The sequence below is a fragment of the Cyprinodon tularosa genome, unplaced genomic scaffold (assembly GCF_016077235.1).
Source record: "Cyprinodon tularosa strain WSP-4 unplaced genomic scaffold, ASM1607723v1 ctg62, whole genome shotgun sequence".
NCBI classification, from domain to species: domain Eukaryota; kingdom Metazoa; phylum Chordata; class Actinopteri; order Cyprinodontiformes; family Cyprinodontidae; genus Cyprinodon; species Cyprinodon tularosa.
In genome coordinates this window covers 1,429,887-1,453,361 of record NW_024039363.1, presented here as the reverse complement: position 1 = coordinate 1,453,361, position 23,475 = coordinate 1,429,887, and the positions used below count along the sequence as shown (strand labels likewise).

At 37.3% G+C, this 23,475-nt stretch overlaps 1 protein-coding gene across 6 annotated transcripts; it reads right to left on the bottom strand.

Moving 5' to 3' along the window:
• Positions 1-736: 736 nt before the first annotated feature.
• Positions 737-23,346, bottom strand: LOC119798332 (TOM1-like protein 2). Of its 6 annotated transcripts, XM_038307746.1 has the most exons (16): positions 23,211-23,346; positions 17,593-17,677; positions 16,360-16,438; positions 15,416-15,565; positions 14,854-14,988; positions 14,634-14,777; positions 14,388-14,504; positions 13,690-13,823; positions 13,405-13,447; positions 11,590-11,758; positions 11,060-11,174; positions 10,348-10,423; positions 9,639-9,713; positions 4,763-4,822; positions 4,329-4,365; positions 737-3,756 (listed from the first exon to the last, which is right to left on the bottom strand). In XM_038307746.1, exons 1-16 carry the CDS (start codon positions 23,260-23,262, stop codon positions 3,611-3,613), a joined length of 1,617 nt encoding a protein of 538 aa, XP_038163674.1. In that variant the 5' UTR covers positions 23,263-23,346; the 3' UTR covers positions 737-3,610. The 6 variants fall into 6 exon arrangements, 5 of the variants coding, with proteins under 5 accessions (XP_038163674.1, XP_038163675.1, XP_038163676.1 ...); XM_038307747.1 differs by lacking the exon at positions 9,639-9,713; XM_038307748.1 differs by lacking the exons at positions 4,763-4,822; positions 9,639-9,713.
• Positions 23,347-23,475: the final 129 nt, after the last annotated feature.

Sequence of the window (23,475 nt, the reverse complement as noted above, 5' to 3'; positions counted from 1 at the left end):
ACTAAAAGAAACCCAAATAATAATCCCTTCGTCTTAACCAGCCACCCACACATAGACCATTCAGCTTACTTTACTTTAATTCAGCTTACTTTAATTTAATATCTGGTGCTAGGTAGGTTTAGACTTATTTAGGTATAAGAGGGGGAAAAAAAAATATTTTTTTTTTTTTAGAAATAAAGCTTGATACACACCCACACACTTGTTCTGCTATATATTGTGAGGACCATGTGTTGACTCCCATTGACTTCCAGTCATTTTCAACCCTTTTTATGCCCTAACCCTAAATTTAACCCTTACCAATGCGCACCTCATCCTAACCCAATTGACACCTTAATCCTAAACCTAACCATTAGCAAAATAGCTTGTGAGGAACACTAAAAAGTCCTCACTTTACAACAACTGGTCCTCATTGTGATGAAATTGGGAAAATGGTCCAGAAACTTACACACACACACACACAGAAAATGTGACACATTTTCAGTCTTTTTTAAATCTTATCAATTGGAAACAGTCTAAGGTACTAGAGTGATTCCGTTTCTTTTGTATTGTACTGTATGTGTAAACAGGATTAATTTAATACTGTATATCCAGGAGCCAAATGGTAAAAGTTTAGCTATTAAACCACAGGAGGGAGAATTGACTAACCAGCACAGTTCAAGATAACGCTAGGTTACATCAGGATTAAGCCGCAGGGAACTGTTGCTAAAGATAAAGAGAGAGAAAAAGAACAGAGTAATGAGGTAGCAGTCACACATTACCAGTGTTTTATTGGGCAGTCAGACACGTGCATAGGGTCAAATACAAATCTGATCATAAGTAATGGCAAGGTGCAGCCAAAGAGATGTTGAACACCTGAGATGTCTAAACTTTGACTACATATTGTGTTTTATGATGTTAAAGTTCCAAAATATAGACAGCTAAGACATCTGTGAAAAATGTTCTGAACTTCAAAGAAAGTAGTACAAAAAAAAATGTACTGTTATAGACCCAAAGACATGTAACAAACAAATACTGAAAATAGACGTATCATCTTAAATAACCTCCAATAGCTTTCTCAGTATTTGTCATTGTACAACCTGCATGGAAAGCAATCTCAAAGCAAAACATTAACCCACCATCTCATTAAGTAGTTGCATCAATACAGCAATAATTAAATCAGTTTATTTATATAGGGCCAATTCACAACACAAATCATTTAGCATTAATACCAAATAAATCCCCATATTACATTTGAACTATGTTTCAAATATTACAAGAATAATCAGGGGGAAAAAAATATTTGAGACTTTGTTGGTGGACAAAAAAAATGCTCTATAATAGGAGCTTCCTAATAACCTTACATTGCACCTAGCTGGGGGTCAGGCAATACTTTGATAAATAAATAAAAGAAAAATAGATTAATTAAAGATTGGACTTTGTTTTGGCAGTTTTTTTTTCCATCTACACTGGAGCTAAACTGAGGATGGCGCCCACCACTGAACACACTTGACAATATAGTGTAAAATAAAAAAACTATAAAAATAAAGCAGAAAATTAAAAAAAGGGACTATATAAGGGTGTTATGAACTGTATATTTATATTATAAATGATATAAGGATCTATGTTTTTTTAATTCTGCATCTCTGTCATCTCAATACTTGTAAAAACAAATGTTGCTTTTGTCCAAGTGATTGACTAATATTGTTTTTTTTTAACCTAAACTTGATATACTAAATAAACCTAAACAAGCACTGCAGTGATGAAAAAAAGAAGTGTGCAAAGTGAAGTCATTCTTAATTCTTATTTTCTCTTCAAAAATATGAATTCTAAAAACACAAAAGACAAAAAAATAGATATTTTTTTTGCAAATTGCACATACATTAATGCGTTTTTAAAAAATATATTCATATACTAGTGGTCCATGCATGTTTTGGTAATTGAATCTCAGAGATAAATAATAGAAAATAAGTGGCTACTATCCTTTGTTTAAAAAAAATAATTATTATTAAGGTCTCATTTTCTTCTCTTAGTCAATAACTGATGAACGGGAATTAAACTTGGAATGATTTTCTTTTCATTATTAAAATATTATTAATCACTAGCAAAGATAATTTTTCATGTCCCGGACTATGAGAGGAGGCTTTGTCCATGCACTAAAAAAATGTTTAGTACAAATACAGATGAGCAAGGCATACAAACCCACCATTTGTTTTTCTGAAATAAAATCTATATGAAAAGAAGTCTGGTGATTCATTTTAAACTTTGAGGAAAATTACTTACTATTCTATTCTTATCAATGAAGATGGTTTATTTTATTTTAAAATATTTGAGTCTGGGGCCAGTTTATAGCACGTTTTGGAACGGCCCCTGCTTCAGCACACCTGGTTCCCATTAATGACTAATTACAGCAATTACCTGAACCAGGTGCTGTAAAAGCAGAGACTCATCTGAAAACACCCAGTAGACCAGCTCTCACGGACTGCAGTTAACATTTCCGAACTGTAGGAGGCGCTATTTCTGGCGTATCATCTAAATATGTCCTGTGTATTTTTGCACTATAAATATGGAATGTAAATAAATTAGCATATATCTCAAATTATGATGAGTTAAAGCAAATATACACGTAAACTATATCCCACTTTTTCTACAGATTTTGAGGCTGATGCCAAAAAAAAGGGTTTTTATCAAATAAAATAAAATCTGAGTTATTTCTTCTCAATCACCAAAACATGCACTAACCTCAACAGAGCGCATTAGTCTAACATTTTATATATTATAATAAATAAATAAAGTCCTAGTTGCTCATTAAAGCCTTACTATTCTTTGGAATGACTAAAGGTGCTTGATGCTAATTGATGGTCCCAGTTCATGTTTAAGTTTCTTTTTTAAGATGCTTAAAGTATCAAATGGACATACTTCTTCCCTTTTGTGATTTGAGATGCATTAACATGTTTAAACTGACCACCATTAAACTTCCCTTTGGTTAGAGGTTTTCCAGAGGATTCCTCTATAGTAAGAAATCCCATCAAATCAGCTTTTTCTTTACTGTGTTATCGGTAAGCAGGCAAAAACAGGTTTTACAACCGCATCAATTAATACTGATATTAAAAGGTTAAACCAGAATAAAGTGAATATTAGCCGATTAAAGAATTAAGTGAACCGCAACATAATACAGATCCAACCATTATAACAAATGCATAAATATGCAATTAGCTGAATGTAGTAAAAATAAAATATTCTAAATGTATGCTTTCATAAAAATTCAATGCATCAGCCTGCACTGTTAATTTTAATAGTAATAAACTACATTCTTCCACAAAATGAGACAGAGTTGGTAGTCTTCATTTAGTGGGATAGCTGCAAATGAGCTGCAAGCCTGCGAGTTCTACATCCCACATGAACTGATTTATACATCCATCTATCGCAAAACGGAACACAGCAGAATGTGCAGTAAACACGTTTGACCTTAATGGGTTCAAGCAAGAGAAGAGCAAGGAGGTGGAGTTCACTTGCAACACCACTTCCATCCAGTTAGCAGTAAAGTGGAACTAGAAGAGATGATCTGGAGGGGAATCATCTAGGATGACCTTCCGGATTCCTGCTGCAGAAGCTAATTTTCGCTGGAAACAGTCTACAAGGCAAAGAGGGCATCCTCTGTCCGCTCAGCCTTCTTGCTGGAGCCGGTCGTGGGTCGAGCAGGTTGAGCAGGGTTAGCTCCGGGGGGAGATGGCAAAGTGTCTGCTGCCTTAGCGCGCTCCTCTAGGAACTTATCAAACTCTGAAAGAAAGAAATCAACTCATCTTTGACATATATTATCGCAAGGACATTTCACACACCACTCATGTTTTCAGGTATAAAAAAAATACAGTGCCTTGTAAAGGTCTGGAACTTTTCTATACAATTTTTTGAAATTACAACAATTAACTTTATTGCATTTTATTGGGATGTTATATTAATGCATGGTTTTGAAAATGTCTGGACAAATAAAATCTAACAGGTTACCATCCAGCTAAGATTGAATTGTGGTGAGAATAAAAGTCACATTAACCATCTGCCGCGATCTAAATGCTGAACATCGCTCTGAACATAAAAGTTGGCAAACATGGCGGTGGGAGCTTTTAAAAAGCAAGAACAAGGAGGCTCTTCATTGTTAAATAGAAGCCTGATAGGAACCTTTTCCACAAATTTGACAAAACTATGTATAACTTTGCAATTTCAAGTTCTATCTTGCTTGATTTGAAATATCTTTCAAATCAAATCCCAATAAAATACATTCAAGTTTGTAGTTAGCAGCATTAAAAAGATCTGAAGAAGTTCGAGAGGAATTAAAGTAATTTTAGAGGGCTAACCTTCACTGGTCACTCCCTCTTCAGCAGCATCTCCTTTCTATTTAAAAGAGAGAAGCAGTTGTAAGGAGAAAAACTTTAGCTAAACCATTAAGTTAGAAAATAAAAACTCGTTCAGCTGCGAGTAAAATTCACAACACGAAGAATCTCAAAATTCATGCAAACATTAGACAGCAAATAACCTTTCTGAGCCCCTTAACATCTTCCCCAAGCTCCAGTATTCAACCAGATTAGTAAGACAGACTTAAAGAATTACACCTAATAAGTGTGGAATAAAACAGGCTTAAAGTAAGAAGAAAACCGTTAAGTTTAAGGAAAATATGATTAGTAACATAAATTGGATGGATAAAAAAAAAAAAAACAGTAGCAAAGAAAACAAGAAGAAAGGAGAAGGAAACAGGACAAAAAAAGAAAATCAAGGTATTAAAAAGTCTCACCACATCAGCACAGAGCCACTCCTCTATGTCATCCATGACAGAGGACTGCGACACGGGGATCTATAGAACAACACCATGGACGAACCAAACGGTTGCACCAAGGCCATAAAAGTAAGAGACAAACAAACCCCAACAAAAAAAAAGAAAAACACAGATGCAACATACAAACATCAAGAAGAAGAACCACCAAATAGACACAAATGATAAAAATAGACAAAAATAAAAAATAATTTTCTCAAAGGATAAAAATAGCTACTTTAAACATAATCATCAGCCAATTGGAGAGTCTACATATGAGGGCCGTCTTCCAGTTTGCATATTACTCTTTTTGACTTCACTGTGCACGCATAGCTGAACAGCTGATGATGGATGTCACACAGCCGCAGTCCTTATTTCATATCATTAGTTAATCAGCAAGTAGTTTGAGCGGGATTCTGAGATTGATTGGATGCGGAAAGCTGAGAGCGCAGGGACGGTGAAATGACAGGGCAGGTGCACAGAGCGTGCATGCTCACAGGATGGGGCGCAGGGCGCGTCAGCATGGTGTACAGTTATGCTGCTGATGAAAGCCACGCCAGAGCGGACGGCGGTTTTATACATTTCTATCTATATGTTCCATGAGGGAGTTAATGAGGGATTTGCTGTACTGGGTACGTTTGGAAAAAAAAAATTCACAAGAGTGAGAGCAGAAATATATTAACCTCTGCTTTCTACCAGGAGAAAAAAAAGTCTAATAACCGTATCTCCACTCACTCTGGTGCTTTGAAATAACATCAAAGTTGGGTTTTTAGCTCAACATCAACAGATCATCACAGACGGTGATGAATTTCTGACGCCGTACAAAAAGTTGGTAGAGTTTCCTTTTGTGAGCACAGTTTATGTAAGGTAGGAGCATATAGAAATACAGGTTGAGGGAGTTAGGCTATGAAGGCTGTTCAAAAAAAGAGAAACTCATGCAAACAAAGAGAGGAGAAAATATTACAGAAACGTGCAAAATAAGACACCCGTTTCTAATAAAAGTCCGCGATGCAACATTTCCCACATAAAGTGAGATTAAACTACACTGCTCAAAAAATGAAAGGAACACTTTGAAAACACATCAGATCTCAATGGGGACAAATTCATGCTGATATTTACACTGATATGGACTGGGGGATGTTTTAGGAATGGAAGAATGCCATATCATTTGATAGAAATGAAAATGATCAACCTACAGAGGGCTGAATTCAAAGACACCCCAAAGATTACAGTGAAAAAATTATGTGGCAGGCTAGTCCATTTAGCTGAAATTTAATTTCAGCAACTCAAAATGGTATTCAGTAATTTGTATGGCCCCCACGTGTGTGTATGCACGCCTGACATCATCAGGGCATGCTCCTAATGAGACGACGGATGGCGCCCTGGGGTATCTCCTCCCAAATCTGGACCAGGGCATCACTGAGAACCTGGACAGTCTGAGGTGCAACCTGGTGGCATCTGACAGATCGAAACATAATGTTGCAGAGGTGTTCTATTGGATTTAGGTCAGGCGAGCGTGGGGGCCAATCAATCGTATCAATTCCTTCATCCTCCAGAAACTGCCTGCATACTCTCGTCACATGAGGCCGGGCATTGTCGTGCACCAGGAGGAACCCAGGACACACTGCACCAGCATAGGGTCTGACAATGGGAGCAAGGATTTCATTCCGATACCTAATGGCAGTCAGGGTGCCGTTGTCTAGCCTGTATAGGTCTGTATGTCCCTCCATGGATATGCCTCCCCAGACCATCACTGACCCACCACCAAACGGGTCATGCTGAACAATGTTACAGGCAGCATAACGTTCTCCAAGGCTTCTCCAGACCCTTTCACGTCTGTCACATGTGCTCAGGGTGAACGTGCTCTCATCTGTGAAAAGCACTCAATGCCAGTGGAGGACTTGCCAATTCTGGTGTTCCGTGGCAAATGCCAATTGAGCTCCACGGTGTTGGGCAGTAAGCACAGGGCCCACTAGAGGACGGCAGGACCTCAGTCCACCCTCGTGAAGTCTGTTTCTGATTGTTTGGTCAGAGATATTCACACCAGTGGCCTGCTGGAGGTCATTTTGTAGAGCTCTGGCAGTGCTCCTCCTGCTCCTCCCTGCACAAAGGAGCAGATACCGGTCCTGCTGATGGGTTGTAGACCTTCTACTGCCCTGTCCAGCTCTCCTGGAGTAACTGCCTGTCTCCTGACATCTCCTCCATGCTCTTGAGATTGTGCTGGGAGACACAGCAAACCTTCTGGCAATGGCATGTATTGATGTGCCATCCTGGAGGAGTTGGACTGCCTGTGCAACCTCTGTAGGGTCCAGGTAGCGCCTCATGTTTACAGTAGTGACAGTGACCCTAGCCAAATGCAAAACTGGTGAAAAAGAGTCAGAAAAGATGAGGAGGGGAAAAAATGTCAGTGGCCTCCTCCTGTAAAATCATTCATTTTGATGGTTGTCTCGTTGTGGCCCCTCTAGTGCACCTATTGTTAATTTAATTAACACCAAAGCAGCTGAAACTGATTAACAACCTCTCTGCTACTTACCTGACCAAATAATATCCCAGAACTTTAATAAAATTGATGCTATACTCTGCTCACAAAGTGTTCCTTTAATTTTTTGAGAAGTGTATATAAACAAACTTATATGGTCTTTGTTAGTCATTTTATTGAGGTTATTTTCTATGTGAAATGTGGAAGATCTGAAAACAGATAATACTCCCCACAACACAACAATGGTTTCTGAGCATTTTTCTGAACTTACTGACTTTAGTTTTTAATTGTGGCTGTAAGACAGGGCCTAATAGCCCACTCTAGACCTTTATACCTCAGTTTTCTGTTTCATAAAGAGTTTAGTAAACCTGTTTCTGTTACCGTGGTAACATTCTCCCTAGAGCTAACCAAGTCAGGAGCAAGTTTTGTATCCTATGTTTTCGCTCTCCTTAGAGCCAGTGACATCATTTTATTTCCTGATTTAGTCAGGGGATTTCTGATCCAAAGCAGCTGCAAACAGCCAATTAGTATTTACTGTGTGATGGAAGGCAGAATCAAAATGAGGAGGAACTCCATGAGATAATGCACAGGTCCTACCAGTTAGAACAATGATTTTAGACTTCATCTTCACCTACTGCCAGGTGATTGCACCACTGAAGCAGTAAACTACTTTTCTCCGTCATGTTACTTTGGTTACTTTTGGTTATTTTGGCAAGCCATTTTTATATTTATTAGTTTAACTGAATTTGTATTTGTAATATCTAAAAAAAAATGTACCTGTCAAAATGACAATTTCAAACAAAATGACTTTCTTCATATCTAAAATAAACATATTGGGTGTCTAAAATGAATTTTAGAATTTCAGATTCCTATTGTTAATGGTCAGCATTTGTATTATTTTGACCATGAAGAAAGGTATTTCAGATATAAATAAATTTTCAGTCAAGGTTAAGAATGTCAAAATGGCCACTTATAATGTGTGAACATTTGTAGGTAAATAAAACTTAATTCTCAGTAGTACAATTTTGTTTTTCCCTTTCTGAAATTCAGTTTCTGCGGCACAAATGTAATTAAGAAAATCTGTTATTACTGATCTGACTGTGAATGTGGTTTTGACCAGGAAGAGCCCTATTTTAGTGATCTACAAATGGAACAACAGAGAGGAGAGCGCTTTTAATACATCTAAACATTGCCTGCCATAACAAACTTCATATAAACCTGAGTATTAACTCAGGATGAATCTTCTCGTTCGCCATCTTCTTCTTTCTAGTTGTAGTTCTGTTTCTCTGCCTTTTAAACACATCCTTTACTTGTTTTTGCTTTTTTGATTTCTGCTTTAAAATCTCTAGTTCCAGTGGGGTAAAACAGTGACTTGTTAAATCGGGGCTTCACTAATAATGGCTTTTCAAAGTTGTTACTTGCGTGGTCAACTGAGTTAACCGGACTTACTCAGATTTGATTTAACTGACTCACAGTAGCTTTAATGATACCAAACACTCAGCATTTCCAACCTCAGGCTGGATCAATTAAGAGTTGAATTAAGAGTTTACGGATGTAAAGGTTGGTGCACTGAATGGCTCTTTAGCGCCCCTTGTTGGCCTAGCAATGCACTAAGCAGCTACTTGGTCTGCTTTGCCTTGGGCCAGCTCTGTCCAGAATAGTTCTTGGATTTTTTTACGAAATCTAATATTTAAAGATCTGATGACCCGAATTGTTCTTAGTTTTCCACATTGAAACTTTTTTTTTTTAAACATTGGAAAATATATTTACAGTTACACCATCTAAAACGTTATTCAAAATTGAAAATATGTCTTGCTGCCTTGGGGGAGTATGTCCACTTCTTTGGGTTTAGTGAGTGTTTGCTACAGGATAATGAAGCATTAAAACAAAACCATCAGACCCCTTATAAGATCTATGAGGAAGTGGTTTTACAGTAACTAACCGTAATAAACATGGTGTGTAGTGCTCTGTCAAAAACAAATGTATAAAAGAGGTGGGCGAAATTAATCTCATCTTCAATGAAATATATTGATTGAATGAAATATATTTGACATATTTTAAATGGAAAGCATACTATATGAAAACTTTGTATGTAATAAAATAAAATATCGATTGATTCTCAGCTAATGCGACCGACAATATTAACAATATTTTATTTCTGTCATAATTTTTCCCACCACTAGAACACATCTTTATTATATATGAAAGTAAATGCTTAAGGACAATAAACACTGTTATTAGGGTTGGTTATGGATGTCAAACCAAAGTGTTGAGGTGAGGCTAAAAAAAAATCTGATGAAGGTAATGAATGATGCTAGCGTAAATGCTGGTAAAAACAAAGGGAGGGCTAGGAGGACACACTGTGGATAGAGTCCTCACCATTCCTTGGGTAATAAGCCAGCTGTCTATGGGCAGCTCCTGATCTGCTGGGTTATCATCCCCTTTTACCCTCAGCTGAATCAACAACAGAATAAGACCTTACTCAAGAGAAGAAAGGCCCCGACCACAGCATAGCACACAGTCCAGAGAAAGAAGACAGAGGAGAAGTCAAAAGTGCAGGAGACAACTTTCATTCAAAGAAAATTAAAAACCAAAATAAAGGATGATTTTGAAAAAATAGGAATAAGGAAAACAAAGTGGGGAAAAAAGGAATTTATATTCAATAAAAAAGTAAGTCATGAAACTCCAAATCTGAGTAGAACTGTTCAGAATGTGGAAACACACCAAGAGATAAGGACAGAAAAATCTGAATTTGGACAACAGACTATTAAGATATGTTTTTAGATCCAAATCTATCTTCGCAAATGACAAAAAGATTGAGATACACATCTTAACTTATAAAATAACATTGGTTTTAACCCGCTTTAGCCCACTTTCAACACTTCATTTAAACCTACTAACTTTCTTTCCTCAGCTAAACAAGGCTTCCTTTTTTTTTCTTCTAACATTTGATCATTTACAGTAGCCAATAATAAACAGCAGGGAGCCACTAGAAAAACAAAACCTAAAATAAAGATTTTGTAGATCACACCCCGAATGCTCCCTACATGTTAAAGTTAACAGAAACTCCATGCTCCAATGTACTCACCCCACTTGTGTTTTGTTGTCTCACATCCAAAGCAGAGGCTAGGCCTCCCAGAGCGTGGGGTTCTTCATATTTTACGCTGCGCACCAAAGTGTGAAAACTAGTTAATGCTTATAAAAAAATTAGCAGAAAAATAGGAAACAAATATTGAAAAAAAATAGGTGAGTTAAATTCAGATTAGTATTATTCTAATCTCAGGAAATGGAAAAACAGACCTCTAACCTCTGGATAAGCAGCATTAGATTCCATTAGTATGTTATTGTATAAGGTAAACATTACAAAGCTGGAAAAAAATAATGAGGGAAAGAAGAGATGCAATAATTCTCTTAAATTTTTCAGTGAACAGCTAAATGGTTCAGAAAGATTTAGAGCAAAATTATGCAAGCTCTTTAAGACCAACTTGATTATCTGTGATTGCAGGGAAAGAAATGCTGAATATAACACAAACATGAGCCCCATCGTTCTGCAAGGAGGAGCAAAGTAATGTTGCAGGCTGCTTTTTCAACTAAGAGATCAAAGCATAATTCAACCAGAGATATTGTACTGATATATATAGTGATTCTTCTCTGCGCTTTCTAGTTGATGCTCTGTCCTTTCCGATTCAAACCCATCCATTTGGACATTGTATTTCTTTTTTTCTTTTGTAATTGAGCTAGCTTACTAAATGATTAGGGATTGAGTAATCTGTTATTCAAAAAATGATATGAAGACCTACTTTTTGCGTTGTTCAGCCAGCGAGCTGCTCCTGGTCTGGGCGAACATGTCAAAATCGTCTTTATTTGTGCCCGACAGAGAGGTGAGTGTACCGCTCACAGTGTCGGGGCCTACATCTGGATCAAGAGAAGAAGAAAGCTGATCTAAACATTGATCGCGTTTGTCTGTTCGGCACAAAATACTAACTTCCAACATAAAAAAAACTTTTGAAAACTGAGAAAAATGTGTAACTGGTCATGGAAGGAAAGAAACTCTAGTTTACTGTTTATATCATATGAAGATCTGCAGAAATGTTCAAGGTCTTATGGCAGCAGCCTCCAGACTTCAGTCAGTCTCCTTTTTAATGCATTTAAAAGGAGGTTAATGGAAACTCTTTTTACTTTAACCAATTATCAAAATGATAAGAGAAAAAAGACAAAAAAGGAATTAAGAAGCTCTAATTATGAAAGTAACAGGCTTTTTTCCTGTCCTGGATCTTTCAATCGATCAAAGATCCAAAAAAAAGGAAAAAGCTAACACTTATCTCCCTACCAAGATTAGCGAGTGCAGTAGATAAGGAAGCTGTGGGGTTGTGAGTTGCTGACGCTGCGTCTCTCTGGGCGGAGCTGGATGGAGGGCTGGACGTAATTCTGGGTGTAACCACGGCGGGAGAGCCTGGCCCCAGGTCTATGAGGTTATCTTCTGTAGTCTCAGCTAACATCTGAGGGAAAAGATTGGAAAGATGCATATTAAACCTAAATAAGCTTGAAGATGCCATGTTTAAGTTCAGGGAGAATGGAGCAGTCAATCATTGTTTAGAGCTTCAATTAATTAGGTTTTTTTCAAAAGTTAGATGATTAAAAGCAACATATTTGATCAGCAGATGACATGGCACCCCAAACCATCACTGACTGTGGAAACTTTACACTGGACTTCAAGCAACGTGGATGAAGTGCCTCTCTTCTTTTCCTCCAGACTCTGGGACCTTGATTTCCAAAGGAAATGCAAAATTTACTTTCATCAGAGAACATGACTTTGGACCACTCACCAGCAGTCCAGTCCTGTTTCTCTTTAGCCCAGGCAAGACGCTTCTGACGCTGTCTGTGGTTCAAGAGTGGCTTGACACAAGGAATGCGACAGCAGAAACCCATGTCTTTCATACGTCTGTGTGTGGTGGTTCTTGAAGCACTCACTCCAGCTGCAGTCCACTCTTTGTGAATCTCCCCCACATTTTTGAATGGGTTTTGTTTCACAATCCTCTCCAGGGTGCGGTTATCTCTCTTGCTTGTACACTTTTTTCGACCACATCTTTTCCTTCCCTTCGCCTCTCTATTAATGTGCTTGGACACTGAGCTCTGTGAACAGCCAGCCTCTTTAGCGATGACCTTTTGTGTCTTGCCCTCCTTGTGCAAGGTGTCGATGGTCGTCTTTTGGACAACTGTCAAGTCAGCAGTCTTCCCCATGATTGTGTAGCCTATAGAACTAGACTGAAAGACCATTTAAAGGCTTTTGCAGGTGGTTTGAGTTAATTAGCTGATTAGAGTGTGGCACCAGGGGCCATCAATTTTGAACCTTTTCACAATATTCTAATTTTCTGATATGATGAATTTGAGATTTTCATTTGTTGTCATTTGTAATCATCAAAATTAAACAAAATAAACATCTGAAATATATGAGTTTGTATGTAATGTATGAATATAATATACAAGTTTCACTTTTTAAATGGAATTACTGAAATCAATCTACTTTTTCATGATGTTCTAATTTTATGACCAGCACCTGTATATAGTAGGCTTTGTTAAGAATTAAGTAAAGTGCCTTTTAAAAGTACTCATTGTTTTGGAACGTTTATTTTCTATTTTGTTAGGATTAATGCAACAGATCAGCATGTATAATAAACTGGAAGAGAAATGGGACATGATGATACCATTTTTACCATCCCTGAAAAACAAGTCTAGAAAAAACTTTCACTGAAAGATATTTGCATTCTTTAGAAACAGCTTTAGTGAACATAGATCTTCAAATCTGGCCACAGACTCTCAATCAATGAATTAGCATCTGTTGACCCATTATCACCAGCTTTATATCTTGATGAGGTAAACATCCCCACAGCATGACGTTGCCATCACTGTTTGTTTAGATGGTTTGTTAAGACTATGAGAAAGTGTTCATACAGCAGACCTCACCTGTCCAGTTTCAGATTTTAAAAGTGTTTCATGTTATATTCTGATTTCTTGTGTATTATATAACAACTGTGATGATAGTGTTTTGGATTCCCCCCCCAAAAAATCTCTGTCATTGTTCCATAAAGTGCTACATACCATAATACAAAACACAATGTAATTTTTCTCTGTTGATGATACATACCCCGTTGTTTTGTGCAGCCCTGCCCAACCTGTACCTCTCATACCTGCGAGCGAAAGAGAATCATGTGAGTTTCACCTCCTGTTTTGTCTAGTACGTCTCTTATTTTAAACACATGAAGTTTTTTGCAAAACGCAGAAGATGGTAGAGTACTGCACAATGCTTTTTGTTGTAAGGCTTATTTCGTAAAATGAAAACTATTATCAAAATGTTTAGTCACATTTAAGAGATGAAGAGTAAACTTTATCTCTAACCAAGCACATACACTCAGACTTTTAATCAACACACCTCTCATATCGAAGGAATATATTGTTGAGGTCGTCGTTGACGTGCAGAAGCTCCTCAGTCACTTCCTCGTTGGACACACGACCTATTAGCTCAACCACTCTCTGCTGCATGGCGCGGCATGTTCTGTTAAGCTCCTGGATGGAGGGACATGAAGACAGATTGATGCAGGGAAGACAAAAGAGCTGTGAGAACCAAGCAGTGCAAAAAAAATTTAACCAAACAAAAAAAAAAAAAGGCAAAGAAGCTCTCCTTTGCCGATTTTTACAGACATATATTCTTAAAGAAGATGAGGATATCTACACAACTTCATGATTCTGTAACAGTGTGGTTTTAAGTGGCAGCAGTTTTTGAGCAGTAAAGCCAAATCCATGGCGCTGACACAAATACCTGAGTGGATTTGGCCAGAGGACGTTAAATTCTACACAGATCCCTGTAACCCTGGCCGACTGCCACCTCAGGGAATATCACCTCCTTCTCTCTCTGTTACTGCTGATGGTGTGAAAAGTCGACACATCACACCCCCTGATGGACACCAGGTGTTACAACTACTCACTTTGGACGCTAAAACTGAAATAAATTTTGGCTTTTTGTCATTATTTCTACATTTTTTGTTTTGTTTTATGTTGGGATTAAAGAGTGATCTGAGACTGTTAAAGACATTAACACAGCTTGAATAAACTAATCAACTCAGATCTCACCTGGAGGAGCTCCAAGTCAGAAGCATCTTCCTGACCAGGGACCAGTTCTGTAAGCATCTCTGATATGACTTTAATGTTTCCTCTCACAATGTCCAGCTCGCTCCGTAGCCGTGCAATCTATAAGCCCAAAAAAAAAAAAAAAAAAAAAATCAGTAAATGGTCTCCAGTCTGATGGTAAAATCTGCTTTTATTTATCACTTGATTTCAAATCAACGTCTAAAATTCAGTTATGAAGCGAGTTATCACCTGTTCAGGGGTAACAGTGACGGGGCTGGGGATGTTGGAGGCCTGTGTTGTGGTGGGAGTGGACTGGCTGGGTTTAGGAGGACCCCCAGTTGAATTGTTAGGAGCGAGGTACTTTAACATAGCCGGGTCCACTTCAGGGGTACCCTATGGTTTAAAAGAAAACAGCACAGTTGTTTAACCAAATTCCTAAACTTTCAAAAGGAAAAGTTTGTATTCCTACCCTCTGTGGCGTGTGAATCGGAGACAAAGCATCCAGGTCTGCCATCGGAAACTCAACGCCTTTCCTCTTCAGCTCCTCGTAGATATGGACCACGCCGGTAAGATCAGGACTGCTCCTAAAGGCATCAGCCCAGGACTATAAGGTAAAATTCAATTAAACACTTTAACTGTCTAATTTAATTCTGACAATCAGTAAAAATTATTAAAATAAACAAAACAACAATGAAATACAAGATAAACTCGTCCAACCTCCTTCAAAAATCGTCAACTCAACAAACAATTCCTTCCAAATGCTGATAATTAAATAGAAACCATCTGTATTCTTAGGTAACCTCATAAAAAAAAATAAAAAAATAACACTAGAAGCTGTATTTAATCAACGGTCTTACTAAAAACACATGAAAGATTTTGGCAGTAACACAAAAAAGTGTGAGAGGTGGCATACAATTTACACCACAACACCTCTATGTTTTTATCTGGAAAGAGAGAAATGGAATGCATTCCTGTGAAAAAAAACAACATAGCCATACAAACAGGGAAAAAAGGAAAGAAAGCTTTGTTACTTGTATGAGGGACAGCACTTTGTCCTGCACGATTGTGGGCGGGTTTGCTTTGGGGGAGATTATTTTGACCAGGACGCCGTCGATAAAATCTCTGTTGGCCACATGGACGTGAAACCTGTGACCACAGTTCTTTACACATGTCTCCAGAACCTGCAAAAACACACCAGTCACGCAGAAAAATGTTAACAGATAAAGTAACAAAGGAGAAAGGAAGGAATATATACAAGAAGCTGATCAGAGGCAGGATTAGTGTGCTGTTGCCCTCTGTTAAGGTTAACTCTCACTATTGGCTCCCCTTTTCTCAAAAAAAAAAAAAAAAAAAAAAAGTTATCCTGGTCATTTATATGGATCAAATAAATGAAAGTACAGAAGGAAGGAAGGAAGGAAGGAAGGAAGGAAGGAAGGAAGGAAGGAAGGAAGGAAGGAAGGAAGGAAGGAAGGAAGGAAGGAAGGAAGGAAGGAAGGAAGGAAGGAAGGAAGGAAGGAAGGAAGGAAGGAAGGAATTATTTTTAAAAAGGAAAGCTTGTAGGAAACGATATAAGGAAGAAAAAAGAAAGACAGACAATTTGGACAGTAGGATAGTGAATAAGACACGTTTTCCTTCTTAGGTTGATGTACAAAATACTCAAATCAAATTTGAGACTATTGAAAGCCGGGTGGGAAGCCACATTTTATCACAATGCATCTGGTGAGTCCTCTTTACTTTTTGTAAAGATATTATTTTGCTTAAGTCAGATTCTTAATGCATTTTTACTTTGGTTTTTTGAAACTTATATCTACAGTCTCTCGAGGCCTTTTGAAAACTAATTGATCAAAAGTCTCATGTTTTCCATTCATACGTTTGTGGAGATATGTGGTTGTTTGCACCATATTTAAGTCCATATGAGCTTTCCTTGGACTGGACAGCATACATGCATCCTTACCCAGCTAAAGGTACGACTTACCGTCAGCGCCAGCATAACCTCTCTGAAGTTCTTGTTGCCACTCAGTCTCTTCTTTAGGGCACGCATCGCATCTTTTGGTCTGGAAAGCAAAAAGCATTAAGAACTCCTGCTGTGAGTCAGCATGATACCTCTGACTTAGTTGGAATGGACTTGTTTCGGGGACGCAACAACAGATGTCAGTGAGTGAGACTGAGAAGAACTGTCACACCATCTGGCTGTCCCTTTTTTCCTTTCTGAGTGACAGCAGAACGCCTCTCCCAAATAGACAACATCAAAGCTTCCCATGCATAAAGAGCACAGGCTGGCTTTCTGCCTAATATTCCCTTCCCTTCAATGAAGATGGGGGATAATAAGGTGTTCCCATCCCATTCATAAGCTCATAACAGGTACTAAGTATGGCTGCTGTGCTGACACTGATAAAGATGGACGAGCACAGAAAAAGAAGTAGGAAAAATATTTTTTTCTCCTTGCAAAGTGTGGAGCACATGATTGCACAGTGTACATATTTGTCTGATATTGGGCATTGCATCTGTTTTGGTTTATCTCATTCAAATACACCATCTGCTGTCACACTTTTAGAAAGCTGATCTTTGCAAAAGGCACACAAAGCAAGTGGTAGGGGAACATCAAACAAAGGTTAATCAAAGCATACTCAAAATCGGCTGATTTCAGTTTTTGGAGTCTTACTGAACATCTTAAAGACAAAATGATGCAGAAAGAACTCATCCCCTATTTACTTTTTTTTTTTTTGACTTTCCAGATACAGTGCAGATGGAGGGATGGGTGGACGAACAGAGCATTAAACAAATTATGAAAGTACAAATGTTTAAAATATTGCAGAAATTTTAGGCTTTTCCATTTGGCCATTGAAGGCATCCATATTTACTATGAATATAGATCTGTTAGAATTAAAGTCTTCATTGCAGACTGGGCCTTTTTGTATTTTAGGAGACCAGCTGAGGATCTGACATCTTTCATTCATTTAGTCAATGACATGAAAACAACAAACAAAAGGGTTTTTTGTCTGGTGTGCTGACTTCTGGCAAATAACAGTAGGCAGTGCATTATTTGCTTCAGTCCCTCCTTCCATCTGACCCGGGAGAAGACGGTGAAAGCTCTGTTACAAGCTGCTATGGGAAGTTAAGTGTTTCTGGAACACTGACCCACACCAAATTCTTCAGGGCAACAAACAGCACTACAAGACGAATAACAATAACGGGCATGGAGGCTCACCCCTCGTCCGTTTCATTTATGATGTCGCAGATCTCCATATTCAGAGTCCAGTCCTCACTCTGCAGGCCTCCATCTGTGGCTCTCTCTGGAAAAAATACACAAAATTATTTTTGATTAAGTGCTGCTGTTTTAATTTAATCGTTTAGGAAAAACATATTATTCAAGAAGAACCAATTTTGACTAAATTGATGAGGCAGGTTCGTGAGACTTTATGTGAACCGAGATAAGATGACAAGTTCCAACAGAAATCGGCAGAATAGAGAAAATGTTTATGAAATAATTAAAGCACGAAAATGTATTAATGAGTTTGAAAGAACCCTCCTGCCTGGATTAAAATAAAGAGCAAGTTGTGCAAAAAAAAAGAAAAGAAAAAATAAAGAAAATACTTCATCAGTTAGAGAACAAATCACATAATAAAACTTAAAAATTATCTAAATCTTTCTGGCTAACTTAAGCACCACATAAACAAACTATAAAGGGTTGTTTTCAGTTAAAAACAGCTAAAACATGTGATAGAAGCACTAAGAACACATAAATACATAAATAAATTGACTTAAGTGTGCCAAGTTTAGCAGAAAATAAAAAGGCTAATGGAGTCTGTTTGCAGCGCTGTTATCTCCTGTCCAGAGGAACATTTGTTTTTAAGGCATAGGTGGACAAAACACTAATATTACAGTAAACAAGGAACTAAAGTTATATGATAGGACTCATAAAAAAACAACAGCTGTTATAATATCTACACACATAGATGCTTGACAGTTGTGTTTATGACTGAGGTTCCTCTTCAGCAGTCTTGTGTAAACATATTATTTGATCTGGCTGGAACGTCTTTCGTCTTTCAAAAAAAAAAAGAAAATTAAAAACAATCCATTGGACTTTGTTTCATAGTTTGAAGACGTTTCGCTTCCCATCCAGGAAGCTTTTTCAATTCAAAATTAATTGAACCCAGATAAGATAATAAGGGAACTTTTCATCTTATCTGGGTTCACATTTTGAGTTCATGCCATAGTGTGATTTCAAGATTTTGGTGTATTTTTTTGTACATATTCTCGTGTAAACACTCAAGAATTTGGTGGTCCATCGAGCAGATCCACTGGTCGGATCAGAGCATGTCAATTTGAGTCTTTAGTTGAGCATTGGGGAAAAATTTGTCAGGTAACCTTAAGTTGGTATTTATGTCTGGTATGTAACTGCTATGAAATATTTACATATTGTTTTATCTATCAAAAACTGAAAAGGGGGGGTTAGAACTTGTGACAATGGTTAAATTTTACTAATGTGCTCTGTCATTTTAAAAAGAGAAAACAAACACAAGTATAAAACATGTAGCAGTTACTACTAAGAGATTATGGTTGGAAGCAAGGGGGATCACACACTAAAGATCTTTGCCTGGATGTTCCATAGGAGGGAGGGGGTAAGCTTTTCTAGGTGCGCTATTCCTTTTTTTCCCAGGACTGCAGAGGATGAAAACCGCACCAACATGCAAAGAGTCAGGATGCTCTCGCTAGTTACTCCTGACACCTAAAGCTGTGTCTGACTTCTGGGTATTAGGAGCATCTAGAAGCTGACTTTGAAGGAATTAACTACAACACTCTTCCCGTAAGCTTCTCAAATGGATTGTGGAGTCAGAGCGGGACAGAGCACAAGTGTTCAGGAGGGAATAAGGAGGAAAACCAACATAAAGGAACGTATGAGCAGGAATAGTGTCAACAACTGGAGCTTTAGTAATAAAACTAAGTATATTCATTGTGGTTTGGGGCTAAACATCTTCCAACCCTGACTGGTTGTTGTCATAAAACAGCAAAACTGAAGCCAGTTGATCACGTGCCCCTGATGGTGACAAGCTGTACCGTGTACTCACCAACAAAGCTGCAAAGTCCCTCTCAGGCCTGTCTCTCCTCAAAGAAAAGCTTTAAGACCCTTCCTATCTCCACTCTACAACAGCTTATTCTGTCTTCATACATTTATATATATTTTTTTTTTGCTAAATTAGTCAATCTGTTCAACGCTTTCCATGAACTCTAAAACTACCACTGCTAAAAAGAATGAAGGAATGAACACAGGAAAGGCTTGTTTTTCCCATCCTCTACCATCTTTGGGCCAGGTAAAATGATCACCGGCCCGTCTCCTGCAGAGAAAAGGTCTCTGTCACCCGGTCACAGCCACACAGGGAGCAGCTGGATGCACATATTGGCGTGAAAAGTCTTAATGAGCAATGCAAAACACCACACAATGTAGTCACAGGACTGTATTATAAAGCATTATCTTTTATTCATATGCATTAATTGATAAAATAAGTAAAAAGTTTTAAGTTATGTTTCAATTTCTTTGCAGATAGAACCCTAAACAGATAAGAGAGTACCACCAAAAAATACATCAGTAAAAAAAAAAAAAAAACATTCTAAAGATGTTTTTCTGTTTTATATAATATATATCTGACCGTTTTTACATGCTAGATATTGAGATTTGTATTTACTAAATATTGGCTAGGAAAGCAACTTTACGTTCCAACTTTAAACAAAATTTTTTTGACATACTGAATATTTTTGCTCTATGTGTAGAAAAAAACAGATATACGGTTTCTTGAGGCACAACAACAGTAAATTGTTCTTCTTTGATAAATCTATTATTTGGACAAAAAACTAAATTTGAATGTGCTAAGTTGAGATCAAAGAACACAGTTAAATGTAAGTACTGTAAAAACATTTTTATTTCTGAGGAATTTTTAAATTGCAACTTAAAGATCATAGAAAAAGAAGTAAAATACTAAAACATTTTTCCATGCTTATTTTCCAGGCATTCTTTTCTTTCCATAGCCATCCAGACTTGGGAAGATAATATCAAATTCAATCATTTGTTTAGGACTCCATAGGAACATTGTCTTAAAGACAATAAATGGAAGGTTGGTAGTGTGCTAATAAATTATTATTCTAAAATAGATTGAACCAATGCATGTAAATATCTAGGAAAAATCTAAAGAAAAAAATCTTGTAACATCGACTGGAACCTGATTTCCTGGAAATTAGTTTACAGTTTAATTCTAAGAAATTATGTTTAGAAAGTTATGCAGAGAAATCAAACAAGCAAAGATTATTTTATAGTTTATTATACTTTTTTTTTTAAACTGGTGGCATTTATTTAACAGAATAAAAGGACAAATAATTAAATGCATACATTTTTCTTTCACATGAAAAACAAGTTTTTGTCAATCTCAACATGGACCATGCTTGCTCAGTAGGATCATAGATTATTGTTAAGCACTTATACAAAATAAAGCAAAATTTAACTCAGTGTGACAATATTTTAAGGTATTCAGAGTATTGGTATTCTGTCTTTTAAAAATGTGAAAATCCAAGATCAAGCAAAACAATGCTGATTAAAAAAAACTATAACGATACAATGATTTAGAAAAATCACAGAAATAACTAATGGCTTCCCAGTTGACCAACCAACAGGTACTGACTGCGCCATACCTACGAATATTTACAGGAAGTGGAGGGAAAATATGTGGTAAAAAACAAGGAATCAAGCAAACCTTAGGACCACAGCTTGGAGAGGATTTTTAAGCCAAAAGAGACAGAAATGGATTGTTGCACTGGTTTCTAAAGCAATGTTAAATGACAAAGGAGTGGAAAGGACCAGAATCCCAAGCTGCTTAAGATTCTGTCTATGTGTGTTCTCAGCCAGTGATAACTCATCTATGGATGTTGGTTTAATGTGTTTGATTAGGTCCAAATTTGCTAAACTTTTTGAGCATCTAATTCCCACTGCCAAAGTTACCCGCTTTAACAACCGTCGTAAAAAAGGATGTAGAATGCTCTCCATTCAAAATTACAGTTTGATCAATGTATCAAAGGGGAATTTGCAAAGATGCCATTTTCTAAATGCAGGGGTAGAGATATACCCCTAAAAAATACAAAGTAGTAACAAAGTGAGCTACACATTCCATATATATCTCTGTTATCTTATCTATAAATTAATCTTAAAACATATCAATTCCTAGCATTTTTTAAACTATGACATAAAATCCCAATCTCCTTCATGCCATTATGTAAGGCAGAGGTCTTCAACAGGGGGTCCGCGACCCCTAGGGGGTCCAAGGAGGAACGGCATGGGGGGTCACAAAAGTTTTGGTTGATAAGACTTTTTTTATATTCCCCCCTGAAATTTTTTCCACTAATTGAAATGTCTTTAAATCCACCTTAACATGAATTCTACACACTCTGGTAAACACACAGGAGCTCTTTCAAGGTGGGCACCGTTTCATTCACAACACCTGTCCCATCAACGAGGAATCTGAATTAGAAATACTTTCATAATCCCAGGGAGAAATTACTTTCTTTACCTTACTCCATATGTAATCGAGTGACTATAGGACCAGTTCGATATAACACTATTTCATACAATATATATAATTAGGGGGTCCCTGCTCCATCTCGCCATCAGTTTGGGGGAAAGCGTTGAAAACCCCTGATATAAGCGGTTGTTTGGTATGGTCATACCATGATCAAGTATTGTTTATATATACTACAGTGCATGGGCCTGACACTCCAGTATTGCAATATTTAATTGTTTCCGGGATGTTTTTAGAATAGATTTTAAAATGTTATTGTTTGTTTTTAAAGCTCTTAATGGTCTAGCCCCAAAGCATGCGTCTTGGCATAATAACTTGCCTTGGCATATTCGATCGACAGGCTCCTTTGAGGTTTTTAATTCCTCTCTAAAAGCACACTTCTTCTCCCTGGCTTTTAATCAGGTCTAAGTGGACATTTGGTAAAATTGTATTTTATGTTAAAATGTATTTTAATTGAAAGATGTATCCTATTATATTTTATTTCCATTCAATTTTTCTTTTTTTTCTTTTTTTTATTGTTTATGTATTTTAGTTTTCAGTTTTTATCTTATGCTCTGCAAATGTGATTCCTGTACAGCAATTTGTTTTAAATGTGCTTTGTAAATAAAGTTTGAGTTGAGTTGATATGTACCATCCTAATAAAAAAAAAAAACATATTTGAGGACTTTAATTCGCCATAAGCCATAATTATCATAAGCAGAAGAAATAAACACTTGGCCTCTACATGAAAATAATGTATATCCCATTAGTTTAATTTTTTTTTATCGCTGCAATAAACATTGAAACATAAAAAGTTGAAACTGTTCAATCCTGAACAAAAATAATTCCATCGTGCCTGGATTAGGAGCACTTTCTAACACATGGGGTGTGGTTCATCAGACCTGCCTTATCAAATGAGATGTTTGAACTGAAACACTGAACAATCACTCTGCTCAATGTTGTTCAGAGACTGGAAGCCAAATCTCAGCAAACCGTAATAACCATAGTTAGCATCACATCTCAGTGTTCTGGCTTCCTTAAAAGCTGCAACTCATTTTCCTCACATGTACAAGCAGATTTACCCGAACTTTAAATCGAGTAAAGACAAGTTTCTCAGATTTCGTGGCTAACGTTAGCTGACAGCTCATTCCGAGTGGATGACGTTTGCTGGGAAGATGCGAGCAAAGCTCGTCCAATTCTTCCAGACTAAGAGTGATTTCTAAATGTCTCATTGTAACGACCGAAACGACGTATCTTTCATAAACACTCTCCCGCCTTCACGTACCTACACACTGGCCCACAGGCGTGCTGTAAGGATTTCCAAGCAGAAACTCCATTTTGACAACAAACGATCCACTTTGGAAATGACGGAGGCTGAGGCCCAGAGGCTTCTGGCTGTATGGCTACACCCCGCCCACTGGGCACCAATTGGTTGAAACAACGCGAGCCCTAATTTGATTGGCTAAAACCAAGGTCAGTCATAAAGCAGAAACAAATCTACGATGAACCTTAGGACGGCATTTCTCAAATGTATCTCATGATAAAAAAAA